At 42.4% G+C, this 18,582-nt stretch overlaps 1 protein-coding gene across 1 annotated transcript in view; it reads left to right on the top strand.

Annotated features, from left to right (window-relative positions):
- NFYC (nuclear transcription factor Y subunit gamma) overlaps positions 1-18,582 on the top strand; it is a 52,988-nt gene that overhangs the window by 20,271 nt on the left and 14,135 nt on the right. Inside the window, exons 2-5 of the mRNA XM_035121203.2 lie at positions 9,227-9,339; positions 14,076-14,147; positions 15,419-15,532; positions 17,351-17,446. Of these exons, the coding sequence (XP_034977094.1) occupies positions 9,235-9,339; positions 14,076-14,147; positions 15,419-15,532; positions 17,351-17,446 (387 nt within the window). The 5' untranslated portion in view covers positions 9,227-9,234. The remainder of the gene's footprint in view (positions 1-9,226; positions 9,340-14,075; positions 14,148-15,418; positions 15,533-17,350; positions 17,447-18,582) is intronic.

Below are 18,582 nucleotides of genomic sequence, written 5' to 3' on the forward strand. Positions count from 1 at the left end.
ATACAATGTTAAAATTCAATTTAAAAATTAGGAATCTACAAGTGCAACCTCATTTAAATATCTGTAGGATAAAGCCTTAGGGGAGGGTAACACCAAGGTCAGACTGAGTCATTCCAAAGGCCAAGCTGAACAGCTCCGTCTTGCAGGTCCTACGAAAAGATGACAACTCCTGCTGGGCCCTAGTCTCCTGAGAGAGAGCGTTCCACCAGGTCGGGGCTAGTACTGAGAAGGCCCTGGTCCTGGTCGAGGCCAGTCTACCCACCTTGTGACTCGGGATCTCCAGTAAGTTATTATTTGTGGACCTTAATGTCCTCTGCGGGGCATACCAGGAGAGGCGGTCCCGTAGGTATGAGGGTCCTAAGCCGCATAAGGCTTTAAAGGTCAAAACCAGCACCTTAAACCTGACCCTGTACTCCACCGGGAGCCAGTGCAGCTGGTAAAGCACTGGATGAATGTGGTCTCGTGGCGCGGACCCCGTAAGGAATCTCACCGCGGCATTCTGCACCCGCTGGAGTTTCTGGGTCAGTTTCAAGGGCAGCCCCGCATAGAGCGAGTTACAATAATCAAGCCTAGAGGTGACCATCACATGGATCACTGTGGCCAGGTCAGGCTGAGAAAGGTAGGGGACCAACTGCTTAATGTGGCGGAGATGGAAAAATGTCACCTGGGCTGTAGTTGCAACCTGCGCCTCCATGGAAAGGGAGGCATCCAAGGTTACACCCAAGCTCTTGACAGAAGGGGCTGACACTAATTGAGCCCCAGCGAAAGATGGAAGTTGCCCCCCCCCCGCCCCATGTCATCCCGACCCAACCAGAGGACCTCTGTCTTCGAAGGATTTAGCTTCAGCCGACTCCCACATAGCCATCCAGCCACAGCTTCCAAGCACTTGGTCAGTGTGTCCGGGGCCGAGGCAGGACGGCCACCCATCAACAGATAAATCTGGGTGTCATCAGCATATTGACGACAACCCAGCCCAAAACTCCGGACAATCTGGGCGAGGGGGCACATGAAGATATTGAAAAGCACCAGGGAACGGATTGCACCTTGCGGGACTCCACACTTGGGGTCTTTCCACTGCCACTGCAAGTATGTATAGAGTTTACACATTTTGTCTCATATGAAACTGCAATGAAACAGTTGGAGCTAGCTGAGACTTCCCAGTAAATACATGGGGTTGATGTGGGATTGGGACACCATGTCTTCCAGACCCAAGTTCCGTTATCTCTTTAAAAGAAAAGCAGGTGCATTTATTCTTTCTGCATCTAGATTAATGAAGACATTAATGTTATAGCAACAGACCATATTGTCTCTTGTTGTATTTTGCATTTTTAAATATTGGCAAGCCTGAACTATTTCAGTTCAGTTTCCTGCAATTTATTGGGGGGGGGGTCTGATTGACATTGGCGGTGGCCCGGTTCACACATGGTTAATTGCTTACCATGAATGAGCAGCATGCTAGCATGTACTGCCCAATTGCTCCCACTTTGCTCCTCCCCAATAGCATTTGTGTTTGTTGTCCTTGCATCCAAATTGGAGGTCATGGTTTCTTTCTCCCTGACAAACAGTTATCATTAAATCATGGTTTATTCTTGGCTTCCTGATCATGGTTGTTAGGGATAAACAAATGACGATCCTAGTTTGGACATAACAGCAATCCAGGCTTCATGGCTTGTTATGCCGCCTTGTGCCAAAGGAGCAACAAGCGGAGTGACTGGGCACCATGTACCCTGCTTGCTCACAGGGAGCCATTAACCATGGCTTCCTGTGATGTGTGACCTGGGTTTGAGAAATACTTTTACTAGAGGTAAGGGCTGAAACAACAACATGGTGCCTTCCCAGATGTTTTGAAATTGCACTCCCATAAGCCACAGGCAGTAGTCAGGAGTGATGGGGATTAGAGTCCATAATATCAAATGAGTTCAGGTTGTATGGTTTAGCACTGTCTCCCATGTGCATTGTGCACAATATGTTGTAGGAATATTGTGCCTACAACAGTGTAGGTTGCTTGTGAAAGTGAGCAGGAATGTGGCCAGGCTTGTAGGAAGCTTGTAGGCCAGGCTTGCACTGAAGACATTGGGGAAGCCGTAGTTGAACAGCTGGGCTACAGTTGAGCAGCTCTGGATGGAGGAACTCTTGTCCTTTCAGCAAATAGCTTGATAAAGAACCAAATGTTGTTCTTTTCCTGGCTTTGCTGCTATAGCATAATATTGTTTAAAAGAAATAAAATTAAGCTTCAGTTTTGGGGAATCATATGTCGTGTAGATGGTTATTGATACTGATTAATGTTGTCTGATGACAAAAGTACACATTTTGCTTGCTATTTCTCACCAATTAGGTCAGTTGCTAAAAAGAGAAACATTGCTTGTGAATTTTGCAGAGTGGTATAAAGCTTGAAGCAAACATCCTTGGGACTGGTGTATGTGTCATTGTATGCTCAAATTATTCCCCTCCCATTCTTTTTTCCGTTTATTTGTGTTAGGGATGAGGAGAGAAACCAGTATAAGAAATGTGAATGTAAAATGAGCCCATATTTTGGAAACTCCTATTGCTGAGAATATGCAGCAGTTTTCAGTGTTGTTTTTGTAAGATAAATATAGCATAGCACAGTTCAACATGGAAAATTAACACACGCTTTAAAAGCATCCACGTATATATGCAACAACTTCAGAATGGGAACCGGGATCTCATTTATATGCAGTTCCAAACCATCCAATATTTTTTAATATAAGCAGATAAAGTTTGTATGTTGCATTCTTGCCACCACCATCTAATGATATTGGAAATCTTGCTGGTAGCCATGTCCTCTCCCAACCTTTACTAAGCATTTCCCCATGTGTTCTCAGGCTTTTGTCATTTGTACTGAGAGCTAGAAACCTTTTTTATTGGTATTGAAAATGATTTTTTTAAGGCTTAAAAAGCATACTGTATGTACCTAGCAGTCTTCAAGGTATTGTTTTTTGAAATTCTGCCCAGAGAAACTGGGGGGTTCCTGAACGAGAAAATCAGTAATGTTGTAAAAACAGGATACTTTTTAAAAGAATACCATGAAGTACCGTAGAATAATGTGGCTGCTTTTGCAGGTACGGTATGCCATTGGCTACCTGACTTCCAGTTCTTGCCAGCATGTAGCTGTTGCAGGAAGACACAGTTTTTTGTGAACCATCATAATCCCCTCCCCCAACAATAAGGGGATAATGATAATGGTTTGTGTTAAGATAGAACAACACCTTACACTCAGCATAATGCTTCCTCTGAAAATGGCAGCTCTGTTGAGTTCTCTCTCCCCTTCTTTCACATTTAGGTGTATTTCCCTGTGTGGTAGTGACTTCTTCATTTCTTGTGTTTCCATTCCAGTGGCAACCAGTGTTGCAGGCTTTGCACCGTATGATGATATACTACTTTAAAAAGTGTGCCTAAGCTTCTGCAGAGAGGGTGTGGTGGAGAGAAACTTGAAGTGGGGCATGTCAAGGAGAACATGGCATCTTGCTATAGTTAACAATTCTGGATGCAATGTATGTGAAGTGCTTTAAGAGCATCAGTAAGGCTACCCTGCCCTGTTCTAGTCAACCTATCACTTGACCTAGTAAGAGGTCTCAGGGACCTCTTTCTCAGGGACACTCTGTGCCAATAGGCAACTTAGAAAAACAAATACACATTTTCAACTATGTTAGAGAATAGCTAGGAATAAAACGGTTTGATTTATGTCCCCCCATATTTCCTAGACTCATTATGGGAAAAAGATATCAAACTTCTTCCTCTCTTCTCCTGCTCCACAAATTTTGTGCCAGATGTTTTTACTTCAGTCCCAAATTGATTCTGTTCCATTGCTGTTCTGTTATTTTTTCTGAATGTGATCCCCCCCAGATGTATCTTTAAAATAATTTGATCTTTTAATTTTTTGTGAGATAGAATCATAGAATCATAGAGTTGGAAGAGACCACAAGGGCCATCCAGTCCAACCCCCTGCTAAGCAGGAACACCATCAAAGCATTCTTGACATATGCCTGTCAAGCATCTGCTTAATGACCTCCAAAGAAGGAGACTCCACCACACTCCTTGGTAGCAAATTCCACTGCCGAACAGCTCTTACTGTCAGGAAGATATTCCATGAAAAACACCCAAATTGTGGTATAACTGATAGCAAACATTTTTTTCAAGTGACTGGCATGTTTTATTATTTTTCTCTCCTTTTAGCACAAGGCAGAGGTTAAATAGATTGGGATGCAAAATAGCTACTGAGAGGGGGAAATTGCAGGGTGGTGGGATCATATATTGATTTTGCTTTTTGAGTGAATTGTATTGCTGCTTGAAAGGAGAAAGTGCTTCCTGGTTCTAGTGTGCCAACATTGAAAGATCAGTTACATAAGACATTCCTGCCAGGACAGAGCAGATCTGGGGGATTAGTTTGTGTGTCCTTAAATCTAGACTTGCCTTCATGTAGGGAAAACATATAGGCACGCCTTTCAATTGCTGATGTTCTTAAACATATCTAAGCATCTGAAGGCAAACAGTGTTAATGGACTGTAGTTAAAAGAGATATAAACCCCGTAGTAAATTTTATCCAAGTGTGTGTATGCTCTTGTCAAGGAACAGTCTCTTAACCCTTTTTTCTCTCCTTTAGAACGCTTTCACATATTAGCTTATTTGCTGAGGACCCCTCTGTGTTGCTGGGCATTCTGGGGCTGGGACAATATCCTGAGATGTTCTCAGTTCACCTGGGATACTGAGCCATGATTTCTTGCCATCATCCCACAAAAACTGTGTGTGCTGTAAAATACCATGCCGTTTAATTTTACTGGGGGAACTGGTAGTGGTGGGCAAGCTTTCTGGGAAACTTGGTCATCATTCTTGTTCTTCTGTTTGAGAATTCCAGATAAGCCCTTGCTTTACAAAAAAAAATGAAAGGCACAAATACAGGATGGGTGACACCTGGCTTGAGAGCAGTACATGTGAAAAGGATCTAGGAGTACTGGTAGACCACAAACTTGACATGAGTCAACAGTGTGATGCAGCAGCTTAAAAAGCCAATGCAATTCTGGGCTGCATCAATAGGAGTATAGCGTCTAGATCAAGGAAAGTAATAATACCACTGTATTCTGCTCTGGTCAGACCTCACCTGGAGTACTGTGTCCGGTTCTGGGCACCACAGTTCAAGAAGGATACTGACAAGCTGGAATGTGTCCAGAAGAGGGCAACCAAAATGGTCAAAGGCTTGTAAACAATGCCTTATGAGGAACGGCTTAGGGAGCTGGGCCTGTTTAGCCTGGAGAAGAGAAGGTTAAGGGGTGATATGATAGCCATGTTCAAATATATAAAATGATGTCATATAGAGGAGGGTGAAAGGTTGTTTTCAGCTGCTCCAGAGACGCGGACACGGAGCAATGGATTCAAACTACAAGAAAGAAGCTTCCACCTAAACATTAGGAAGAACTTCCTGACAGTAAGAGTTGTTCGACAGTGGAATTTGCTGCCAAGGAGTGTGGTGGAGTCTCCTTCTTTGGAGGTCTTTAAGCAGAGGCTTGACAGGCATATGTCAAGAATGCTTTGATGGTGTTTCCTGCTTGGCAGGGGGTTGGACTGGATGGCCCTTGTGGTCTCTTCCAACTCTATGATTCTATGATTCTACATAAAAGGCTAGAAAATAAAATATAAATGTCTGATGGAAATCTGATGTGAAATTCTGGAACAATCTCCCATGGACAGCGCAGGAACATAATAGAACTATTATGCCAACTTAAAGATGGTCTAAAATTAATTTTGGAAGGTGTATTTTGGGTCATCGTCTATATCGGGGTCAACAACCTTTTTCAGCTGTGGGCTGGTCCACCGTCCCTCAGACCATGTGGTGGCCCGGACTATATTTTTGGGGGGTGGGGTGGGGAATGAACAAATTCCTATGCCCCGCTAATAACCCACAGATGCATTTTAAATAAAAGCACACATTCTACTCATGTAAAAACACCAGGCAGGACCCACAAATAACCCAGAGATGCATTTTAAATAGAAGGATACATTCTACTCATGTAAAAACACGCTGATTCCCGGACCGTCCGTGGGCCAGATTTAGAAGGCGATTGGGCCGCATCCGGCCCCCGGGCCTTAGTTTGTCTACCCCTGGTCTATATGATTCCTGAAGGTTTCTTCCCCCACCTCAAGGACAAGGTGTTTGCACTGGTATGGAAGTACTTGTATCTTGCATGAGCAGGTTGACTGCTCATTAAAACACAATGCAAGTGTCATGCCCTGCATCATGTACCACCACTATGCAGAAGTGTCTTTTGGATCCCTCAGGGTGGGACAGAATACACAAAGTGGCCCGCTGGGGTCGGAACACAATCTACACCACCATATATGACTATGCATTAAGTTATTTCCCTTCCTCAGAGGCCTACTGTGTTTCTCCGAAAATAAGACACCGTCTTTTATTTATTTTTCCTCAAAAAAACCCAAAACACTATGGCTTATTTTCAGGGGGTGTCTTATTTCTTTCCTCCTGCCGCAGCCGGCATTGCTGCTGCGCCTATCACTATGTCTTATTTTCGGGGTGTGGCTTATATTCCTTGAATACTTAAAAATCCTGCTATGGCTTATTTTATGACTACAGTGGTGCCTCGACTTACGAATTTAATCCATTCCAAAGGCGCCTTCGTAGGTCAGAAAATTCGTAAGTCGAAAAGTGCCATTGATTTCCCATAGGAATGCATTGGAAACGGAAAAATTCGTAAGTCAAAGCAACCCCATCTAAAAATTCGTAAGTTGAAAAACCCGTATCTAAAACTGCCGCGGTTTCTGTTCAGATGTCGAGAAATTCATAAGCGTGCGGCCATTTGCCCCACTCGTAAGTTGAAAAATTCGGTTGTCAAGTCGTTTGTAAGTCGAGATACCACTGTATGTCTTAAAATAGGGGAAACAGGGTAATTAGATTCTGCAGTGAGATGAGATGAGATGTTGGGTGGTGTGGCCTTGTCATTTGGACCTGTTTGCTCTGCAGGTGCTTTTCTGTTGCAAGCTTGCTCTGGCCTGCTGTGATATAGATTGCATCAGTAAACAATGTGCGCACAGCTGGTGGGGGTTTGCCCTGCTTTTGTTGCCCGGGATCAGGCTGCATATTGCCTTGGTCTTTTCAGCTCCACATGAATTATCTATTTGGTATATATTATGGAAATTGCATACATGTGGCAGCATAACTTATTAGGGTTGTCAACTAATTGCATATTTGAGTGGATTGATTACATTTAAATAAGCATATTCTAAAGAAGCTGCAAACGATCTTTTATTTTCTCAAGATATTGCAGATGCTGTGCCATTAGGGAGTATTCATCAAAATCCAGTCTTAGAAAACTTAACCAGTCCTAGCTAACCTCTGTTTTTTCCTTTTCTTTTATACCAGCAGAATTCATTGTTCTTCATGGAGTTGTATCTGCAAACTTAAGTACTAATAATTTTTGACAATAGAATTATTTAGCACTGTGGTTACTATTTTTTTAAGCAATAGGTTGTTGCTTTACATAGCATAAGCCAAGGTCCATAGCATAAGCCAAGGTCCATTCTCAACATTCTTTGGGGAGTGGAGCACTCTTCCCTTTCTTGGCCTGAGTAAAAGTCCAAAATAAACCCCACCACACACAATAGATCATAAGTCAGTGGGAATCGTACCCACTTATGCTAGAATTGTTCCTGGCCTCCAGCCAATTCCCATTACGGCACTGTGCAGAAAGATTGCTTTCTTTAAAAGTCTGAATAAAAACAATCTCTGGTTTTCCTCTCCCCTCTATGCAAACTTAGGAAGGTATATTTAACATGGTCATTTCAAAAAAACCAGCTGTGGAATTATCTTCTGACTATTCTTAAATTTTCTTACTTACAAACTTAATTTTTCTCTGGCCAATCCAGGCTTTTGTCCCCTGTAAAAAACTAGTATACAGTAAAATCTCCTCCTGGAGTTTCTTATCGCTTCTCATGTGAAGGCAAGAGAGAGAGATCTTATCCTTTGAGATATTCTCTTACATCTAAACAGGAGGCAAGGCCAGCTGAAGACTGGCTTCTCAGGAGGGCTCTTGAGTCTCACTGTTCGGCTCTGCCTAGCGGCTGTGAGGCTGGGTCTCAATTTGTTCTGAAAAAGTGCTGATTTCTCTATTTTCCCCTTTTAATTGTTGTTTTCTTCTTCTTCTTCCTTTCTGACATAACTGTTGAGGTGAGAAAGTACTTACAGTAATGGAGCTTCAAGTTCCTACCAGACTGCCATTCCAAAGAATTCTGTGCCTGATAGCAGCCCTTAGGAAGTTAGGAGAAATGTGCCACCTCTTTGCATCCATATTGTTAAAGGCCTTTGAAGGGATAGTGCTAGGGAACACTTGTTTCCTAGCTAGAATGTGAATCGTATTCTCATTTTACATTTAGGAATGTCTTCTGTTTCTGTAGCCATTGTGCTATCAAAATATACTTAAGGCAATATTTCTCAAGGTCATCAATGAATTGGAAACTTTTTCTTCCCAACCAGACCTAAGCCAAGGTGATCTGTAGTTCATATATATCATTTATAAACTTTTTCAAAAAGCATCATTCAAAGCAGTAAATTTACCATCAAAAATGTTAAATCGACAACAACATTGAAAAAGCAAGTGTATGCAAGCCAAGAAATGTTAACTTAAATGCCAAACAATCTAGTTATTTTTCTGCCATATTTGCTCTGACAAAAGACCCACAGGGCTCAGTAGAATTTAATACATGTGTATGAGTACCAGCCTTGGTGAACAAAAATATCTGAATTAAAATAGTGGAATGTAGGCTTTTGGGGAGACTGTTTTACAGTGTAGGTGCTATGGCAGAGAAAGCTCTAATGTAGCCTTCTCCAGCCCTTCAGATACTGCTAACTAAAACTCCCATCAGCCCCAGTCAGAACAACCATTCCTAATCTGAAGGAATCAGAAGAATCATATGAGTTAATAAACTCCCTAAAGTACACTGCTTGGTCACAAATGCAAGATGTAAGATCTTTCTGAAAGGTACTGTGTATAAGAATAGAATCTGTGGAGAAGTCTCAAGATTCTTAAGAAAATTTTGGTAAGGAAGGAGAATTGTGGGAAGCACCCCAGATTATTGGATAACACTGAAGGCTGTGCATTTGCTCTTCATGTCCCAAAGCCATCTGAGGACCTTTTAGATGTGAACTCTGCAGCTCCTCAAGACAGTTCTGCTTCTAACATGTCTCTTAATTTCTTTCTAGCTTCCAAAATGTCCACAGATGGGGGCTTTGGCTCAGGAGGCAACAGTGATGCCCAGCAATGCCTTCAGTCTTTTTGGCCTCGGGTCATGGAGGAGATTCGAAATCTTACAGTGGTAAGTTATTCCATTTTTAAAAACCCAGAACTTTCAGGTGATATTTGCGTCATTATTGAGGAGGAGTTATTGTCCACCAGATTAGTTTAATTTACAAGGGATTGCTGATTATTATGCTGCCTTCTCAATGGGGTGGGTGGGAAAAGATTGAATTTCTGAATTTTTTTTGTAACTGTGGCCTTCTTACCTCCAATAAACTCAACAATACAAGCAGGGGGCCATAGAACTGTAGAGTTAGAAGAGATTCCAAAGGTAATCTAGTCCAGCCCCCTGCAATGCAAGAATGTCAACTAAGCATCCATGACAGATGGTCATCCAACCTCTGCTTAAGAATGTCTCATGGAGGAGGAGGAGTTTGGATTTGATATCCCGCTTTACACTACCCGAAGGAGTCTCAAAGCGGCTAACAATCTCCTTTCCCCTCCTCCCCCACAACAGACACCCTGTGAGGTGGGTGGGGCTGAGAGACTTCAGAGAAGTGTGACTAGCCCAAGGTCACCCAGCAGCAGCATGTGGAGGAGCGGAGACGCGAACCCGGTTCCCCAGATTACGAGTCTACCGCTCTTACCCACTACACCACACTGGCAGCTACCATCTCTAAGGGAGTCTGTTCCACTGTCAGACAGCTCTTAATTTCAGAAAATTCTTCCTGATGTTTAGTCAGAACCTCCTTTCCTGTGACTTGAAGCCATTGGTTTGGGTCCTACCCTCTGGAGCAGGAGAAAACAAGTTTGCTCCATCTTCCATGCAGCATCCCTTTTGCAAGAGAGAATTGCTTCCTGTGCTGCCTTTTTGCGAAGCTTTGCAGTACAGAGAAGATTCTACAAGGGAGCACATCTGTAGAGATGGATTCTGTGTAGGGGCAAGTCTATAATATTTGCCTTTCCGGGAATATGATTTGCTCAGTTCTCTTATTGAGTGGAACACAAAGAAATGCAGTGTTTTGTGTGTGTCCAGTAACAGAACATAGCCCCATGCTTACCCATAGAACTACAAGAGACACATATGTTCAGGTGAGGAAACGTATTGTTTGCCTTTGTGGGTGGGTAGGGTTGTGCAGCTGAGGTGGATAGCAGGTATCATTCACCATTCCTTCATGCAACCTGCAGTCCCACAGATGTAATCGTGCCTGTTGTAGAGGTCTCACCTAAGTGGAGTTGTCACCTGATCGCCACCCAGACTAAGCATAGACATTCATATCTTTAGCTAGCAAATGTGATTTTCTTACATTTTATTTATTTCTGTTCGTAATTTATTGAGCATTAAGAAAATAAAGCTCAAGGTGGCAAATTTGAAATGAGGAAAATACATAGAACTAAATGTTAAGTCATTTTTAGCTACAATAAATACTAAATGTGTTAACACATAGGCTTAAATGCCGGAATAAATCAGCCTGTTAAAATCAGATGGTAAAAGCATGTACAAATGCTTTCTGGAGGACTTCAAGTAATGAAGAGGTCTCTCTTGGGAAGCTGCTTCACAATATGTGTGGGATCACTGAAAATACACGGGGCTCATGCCCTCACAAATCACATCTCTCTAATAGAAGGTCAGTGGTGTGGTGTATGTTCAGAGGAATCTTGGAAAAGAGGAGTAGACAACTTTGCAGAGGTTAGGTTTTTTAGGTTTTCATTGGCCAAATGAAATCGCCAAGGTGAGAGGCATTGAGCCTCTGAATACCAGTTAGGAGGGCACAATCTGAAGGGCTTTTCTGCTGCAGTGGATAGACCAAACAGGACTCTTGCATTCAGAAAGGTTTTCATATGGCTCATTGGCTTGAGGTCCAGTGCCTTTTATGAATTTGTGTAGGAACTAAACTTGTAACATAGTTGATTCACAGATGAATGAGACCCCTTTAGAGACCTGCATCGCCACCATGTTAGAAAAATTGGATATAATTATCCATTTTTTGAATATTTTAAATTAAGACACGTTATAAATAATCAATTGCAACAACATACACATCTCTGAGAAAAATCTAAATTTGAATGGTTAGTTACCATGCATCCTACAAATCTGATAAGTAAAAACTATACTTTGATTCCCAGTCAGGAGTACAATACATTTTAGACCTTTCTACCACTTCTTTTTAAATCAGCAAATTGATGAAGAAGTTTGGACCTGTTTGTTGAAGAATTTACCTTAGAGATTAATCAGTATTAGAGTCTGATATAATTGTAAATAAACCCTAGAGCCCACATTGGAACCAGCAGCCTAAAGATAAATTTCCCATTTGGATCTGATACTTAGAGCTGCCTTTTTGGAGGTCAGTCAAAAGATACTGATGCATAAAAATAAGAAATAATTATGATCCTTTAGTAAACATAGCTCTGACATGTAGGAGCTGCAAGTCTGAGATTTCAGCTCAGTGGTAAAAAGTCTTCTGCAGCTTCCCAAAAAGGGGCAGTTTTTTGGTGTGTGTGTGTTGTTTTTTTTAGTACTCTGGTCATGTGATTCAATTTATTACACTGTGAATGAACAAAACATTGAATGTCAAGCTGTAACCCTTTTGCCTGAGTGGAAATTTTAATAGGGACTGTGGAAGAAAGATAATTACAAAAAAGCCCTCTCTGGCTATACTCTACTCTGTTTATAATCATTGCTGAAATTACGTCTTGTACAGCCAATCCACTAAATGTTCCTCTATGCAAATAGAGGTCCTGATTTGCCTGTACTATGCAATTGGCAGGTGTACAAAATGTTCAGATTCTGCTGCTGTTTGATGTGACCTCAGTGTCTGTTGTTGAGCTGTATGTATCTAATGAAATTAATGGGCCCAAGTCCCAATTCAGTCATATGCGACAGAGGCATTGGTTTGTATTTCATGCTAGTCCTGCTCAGAGTAGACCCATTGAAATAAATGAAAATGACAGTGTTCAGTCCTTTAATTTCAGTGTGACTACCGAGTCAAATTGAGTTGGATACAACTCTTACTGATGGTATCCCTCTTGAGAGATCAGTAGAAGAAAATCTTTTCCTTCCTTCCTTTCTCCCAAATTTTTCTAGCTTAAGGAGACTACTTATACATTGACTTGCCTGTGGAAAAAACCCTTCACATTAGCCTGCAAGTTGCAGAGGCTTCTGAGGCATCCATAACTTCACATAGCATGTTGACCCTCACATCAGCTGAGCACTCTATCCTGGGGCACACCTTGTGTTGCAGGGAAACAACTGTATTTAGAGAAACACGCCTGCCATTCCTGATTTAACTGAAGAATGGTTGTTGATGTTCCAAGGAATCCTGGTGTTTCTTGAAATACATTTGGGCAACCACTGTCCTAAACGTCTTGGCTGTATTTGACATGGTGTTAATTCCATTATTTGTAGGAGACAGTGGAGATTATGGTAACACAAAGTTTTTGCAATGCACTTTTCCAAGTGTTTCCCATATTATTTTGGTCATCCTTTAACAACCTGCTGAAGTAGGCCAACATAATTCTCATGCAGCTAGCATACTACTGTGCTAATTTCTCTCAGAATGCAGCCTGTTGTACATCACGGCTACCAATAGGCTGAGTTCTTCAAAGTTTCACATTGTCACCTCTGTAATTTCAACATCTGTAAGAAGCTGCTGGGCAAGATCTTCCTGAGCATGCAGTGTCACCTGTATGCTGATGGTACCAATGTGCATGATCTAAGCATCTGTGAGCTACTCTCTCACTCTCTCTGGAACCAATGTTTGCTTTGTTTGTGCACACAAGGGTTGACAGTTGAATCCATGAACAGTGCAGATAAATGTCCATCCAGGTCAAGAGTTCTCCTGCCACTCAGTTCTTTTCACAGACTGCTTACTTGATGGCTGGTCTTCTCAAATGATCTTGACGTTTCAATGGGTGTGAAAACCATCACTTGTGAAAGGTGCAGAATCATGGGTGTCTATACTGCATACAGTGGCAGCTGTACTGACCTTTTAGATTCTAGGCCCACTTCAGAGGGCTGGTGTTGGATCTTTAAAGATCATATTGCACCCTGGACCCTGCATAACTGGGAGTGCCCCCCATATTAATCCCGATGGTTGTTCAGATCTACTGGTGAGGTTCTGCTTAGAAACATCTCTTCGTTAGCAGTCACAAAAGCTGGAAGATAAATCAGAATCTCTTTTGTACTTTTATAGTGACCCTGAAGCTATAGAAATTTTCGCTTGAACTTTAGAAATGCCTGTCCACTCTGACCTTGGGGGTGGGGAGAGTACAGAACCTAATTTATTAGAGCAGGATTCATTTTTAGGACAACTAAGAGTTTACTTCGCTGCTGCTAAGCGTGTTTTGTTTTTGCTTTTTTGAATTGGGTAATTGTCAGGTGCCTTTCCTGACAATCCCTGTGGAGATTTTGATTATATTACAGAAGCCAAACTGTCCTTTTCAGATCTGTGGGTCACTTGCATAACCATATCAATGGTACTCTAATGAAGGGGAGCAGGAGCAGATCCAAATGTTAGGTGACCACATTTGTCATCCCGCAGAGCAACCTTTTCAACCTGGTGCCCTCCAGATGTTTTAGACTGCAACTCCCATCAGCCCCAGCCAATACACTAGTAGCCCAAAACATCTGGAGGACCCCAGGTCGAAAAAGGGTGCCTAAAGGAAAAATAGACAATCTCCTGTACAATATGTTTGTAAACCAGCTTGTGTTAGGTTTTGGGTTTTTTTAGTAGATGCCTTTGAATGTCCTTTTCTATACTGAATTGTGTGTACCAGAGTGATACAAAGTCTCTTCTTTTCTGTTGATCTCTGCAGAAAGATTTCAGAGTTCAGGAACTTCCATTGGCACGCATAAAGAAGATCATGAAACTAGATGAAGATGTAAAGGTAAAATTCCTGTCAAAAATGTTGAATTTTGACATTTGCAAGTCAATAAATTTGTTCTGAGCATATTTAATATAAAAAAACACATCCCTGTTGAATACCTCTTCCCAAATTGGTAACAAACTCAACTCCAGGCACTATTGGATATTCTGGATTATCCAGACCCATTTCAGTCCAGATTAAGGCCAGGGTTTGGCAAAGAGGCAACCTTGGCCACCCTGATATATGACCTCTGTCAGGAAAGAGCCATTACTCCTGCTTAGTTCTTGATCTCTCAATACCTTCTAATACCATTTACTATGGTTATCTTGCTGGATTGGTTCTGTTGGCTGGGAGATGCAGTGATTTTGGTGGGTCCACTTGTATCTGCAGGATTAATTTCAGAACATAGCACTGGGGGATTTCTGCTTGACCCCAAGGCATTTGAGCTTGTCCTCCTTGTCCTTGCTTTTTCACACCTATATGAAACTGGTGGTTGAGGTCATCTGGGGATTTGCAGTGTCATCAGTATGCAGATAATACGCACCTCTCTTTCTCCTGGTCTTTTGGATCAGGAGAGGCTATGAAAGTTCTGAACCCCTGCCTGTAGACCCAGTATTAGCTAAATGAGGTCCAATAAACCGAAGATGAAATGCCTCTTCTGGCATTGTGCATGTACCGATAGTTGTGTTTGTGTCTTAAACAGGGTATTTTTTTTTTACTTCAGAACGTTTTATTTATAAGCAATTTTAATTGAGTAAAACTCATGATTGGCTAATATTTCTTTGACTGACAGTTTTATTTTTACTGTATCTGGAAGTGGTGAGGGTTGCACTGAGGCTGACAGTGTGAAAGGAGACATTTCCTGTGTGAGAGAGGAAGTTTGTCTGCTCTGCAGATGACTTGGGAAATTGTCATATCCGCTCTTAAACTACAAGGGTGACCACCACAAGTACACCCTCCCCGCCGCACTAGAGTCAAGAACACAGAGACCTAACTACCCCTTCTTCTGTAGATATATTACCACTGTCTGTGACATTGCTGGCCTTGAAACCTTGCATCAACTTGGGTTGAAGAGGCCATGAGGTGCTTTTACATGTCACCCTCATGTGCCACTTTGAGTAGAGCATGATACAAATGTGATAATACAAAAATGATTTGACATCTCTTTCCTGTACATGGGGAAGTCCTCTTTCTGGAGTCCAAGCAGCAAGACTTAAGGGTGTGTGGGGACAGACTTTAGCATCTAGTTATGTTTTTCTATAGTCAGAGTAAATGCACCCTTTCCTTATTAGATGATCAGTGCAGAGGCGCCTGTTCTGTTTGCCAAGGCTGCTCAGATATTCATCACAGAACTGACACTACGGGCCTGGATACACACAGAGGACAACAAGCGCAGGACCCTGCAGGTAATGGAAGGCTTATTTTTCAGCTAGCTTAAAAGTTCCATGGCATCTCCTTCTGCTCTCTGACTATTTCTCCAGTAGGGGCTGGGGCAGGGGAGTGGAATGGAGAGTAGACTGGAGCTATTTGACTTGGGCATGCAAAACCAGGTTGCAGCACCTTTGCTGCAGAGTGGTGTCAGGAGGAGGAGGAGGAGGAGGCAGTTTGCAATGAAGAAGCAGCATTTAGGAACTTAACCCTTCCCCCACTTCCAGACTTTGTTTCCTTTGAAGATAGATGTCAGAACCCCATGGTGCTAATGGGTGGGGATAGAGTTGCAAGGAGAAAGTGGCCCTGAGGTGTCTGCATATGTGAGGTGGCTAGTAATGTGAAGTTCTGGCCTGTGTTCAGTACAGTGGTACCTTGGGTTACAGACGCTTCAGGTTACAGACTCCACTAACCCAGAAATAGTACCTCGGGTTAAGAACTTTGCTTCAGGATGAGAACAGAAATCGTGCGGCGGCAGTGGGAGGCCCCATTAGCTAAAGTGATACCTCAGGTTAAGAACAGTTTCAGGTTAAGAACGGACCTCCAGAACGAATTAAGTTCTTAACCCAAGGTACCACTGTACATGTGTGTCCTGAGAACTTCTGTCAAACCTTTGTGTCACCTTTCACCTCCAAATGTTTCAGATTACTACAGCAGCAGGGCTGGCTGGGACTGATGGGAGTTGTAGTCCAAAGCATCTGGAGGGCACCAGGTTGGCAAAGGCTGCTCTGTTCAACCTCACCAGTGTCACTGCCTTTAGAAGTGCAGCTTAGACTTTTGTCAATCGCTGCCACACTGGTTTGATACTCAGAAACAATTTGAAGGCAAATAGAATCCCTAACTTCTGGGGGGGGGGAGTCCCCTTTCTGAAGTGCTCCTCTGCTTCTGCTTGCAGTTAATAATGTAATAACTGGTTGGTTGCACTAGTGGTTCGCCTTTCTAGAGGTTCCTGAGCAAAACGCATGGGGCTGAATTCTAGTAGTGATTCAATATAATAATCATGGATTTCTTGCAAGCTGCACTAAGGACCAAAATAGACATGATGCTGAAAGTTCCATGATCAGATCTCAGGATCCAGAATTCTCCACCCAATTTGAGGGTCAGTTATGGGCAAGTGGACCACCCACGACTCATTATAAAGTAGTTGGCTGGTAGTACTAAATGATGTTGCTCCTTTGTGTGAGGCATACAAGACTTGTGACCTTAACCAGCTGCTGTAGAGTAGCCTTAGGTGGATTTTGAATCACATCCACATAATATTAAATAAGTAGTGCATGTGCATGTGTCCTTGGGTTGAGTAAACTAGCAAAATTCAAGATATCCCTTATTGATTGACTTTCCACAAAGCTGTGAAGTTTAAGAATAACATTTCCTTCCATATCTTCTGATAGCTTTCCACTGCTAAAGATTCGCTTCTTCATTGCCAAGTAACGCAGCCTTTCTCAACCTTGGATCCCCAGATGTTGTTGAAGTACAACTCTCATCTTCCCTGACCACTGGTCCTGCTTCTTAGGGGTGATGGGAGTTGTAGTCCAACAACATCTGGAGATCCAAGATTGAGAAAGGCTACTCTAACATCTATGAGGTGGTTACAGGTAGGTAGCCGTGTTGGTCTGCCATAGTCGAAACAAAATCTAAAAAATCCTTCCAGTAGCACCTTAGAGGTCTCTAAGGTGCTACTGGAAGGAATACTTTTAATCTATGAGGTGCTATTGCTTATTAATCTGAGCCCGGTCAATTCCAGCAGTGTACAGGTGGCAAGGCTTAATGTAACCACCATCTTCTCCTTGTTACAGAGAAACGACATTGCCATGGCCATCACTAAGTTTGATCAGTTTGACTTTCTCATTGACATTGTTCCGAGGGATGAACTTAAACCTCCCAAACGCCAGGTGAGAGTGAAACAGTCTGTGCCCTGTTTGTGTTCTCTATAAAGATTTGGGCAGATATTGGGGGGGGGGGTTGCCAGTATTTTTTCCTGTGCTGATTCCTTCCCCCAAGATCACCATACAACAGACAAAATGCTTGCCTAGAATCAAGATGTGACTAGTCTGGAATAACTGCATTGATTCTAAACTAGCTCTATTTGCCCCCCAAAACATCAGGGTAAATATCCAAATTTATTGCGATGTTTATGAGATGATGGTGATTTTATTTCGTTTATGAATTTCTTCCTATGCAGCAACTGAAGTGATTTACAGTATAATCTATATAAAACAATTACACATATAAAAACAATTGATACAATTGCATAAAGAAAATCAATTTTAAACAACAAGAGCGTTACATGTTAGACAGCTGAGGTCTTGCATGAGCAGCATTTACCACTCTCAAAATTCTCCAGCCTCCGTTATCTACCATTTAGAGAAATTAGCAGCAAACCCATCAGACCATCTTGGTGCAGTGGCTGCAACTTCCAGTAGAGCCATTGCTGCCCTCTCTCCTAAGTGGCCAAGCTCCATGGTCAAAGGCTATGGAAGACCAGGCACAAAATACTGGGTACACCTGAAACATTGCCCTTGGAACATGCCTTTGGGGCAGGCAGATACCTGGGGGTGATGCACATGGGGTTGGGGGAAGAAATAGGGATAGTGACTTGAATGAATGGGTAAGACACAAGATCCAGACAGTGGATGTCACACAGAACTGGATTTTAGACTGTTGAATATGAATAAAGTTCAGCTGACCAGCATGGCCACCAGAGTTCACATCATCTCATTTCATGGAGGTAGGAAAGAGCTATTCACTCAGCTTCAACACCCCTCCATTTTTTGCATATATATTTAAACTGGGTATAGTTAGACTGCCAGCCTGTATTAAATGTGGCTTATTCTCAAAACCCTTAGCTTTTCTGTCTTGTTGGAGTGACAAATGGTATTGCTGGTGCCTTTTGAGAAGGATAATTGAATGTTTTATAAATTGTGAAAAGCAGCATGAGTGTTGATTTGAAGCACATGCGCATGCTCGCTTCCACAGATGCACAATTGGGCACTTGATTACCTGCACAGCAGGTTCCTGTTACATAAGC

The sequence above is a fragment of the Zootoca vivipara genome, chromosome 6 (genome assembly GCF_963506605.1).
Source record: "Zootoca vivipara chromosome 6, rZooViv1.1, whole genome shotgun sequence".
Lineage (NCBI taxonomy): Eukaryota > Metazoa > Chordata > Lepidosauria > Squamata > Lacertidae > Zootoca > Zootoca vivipara.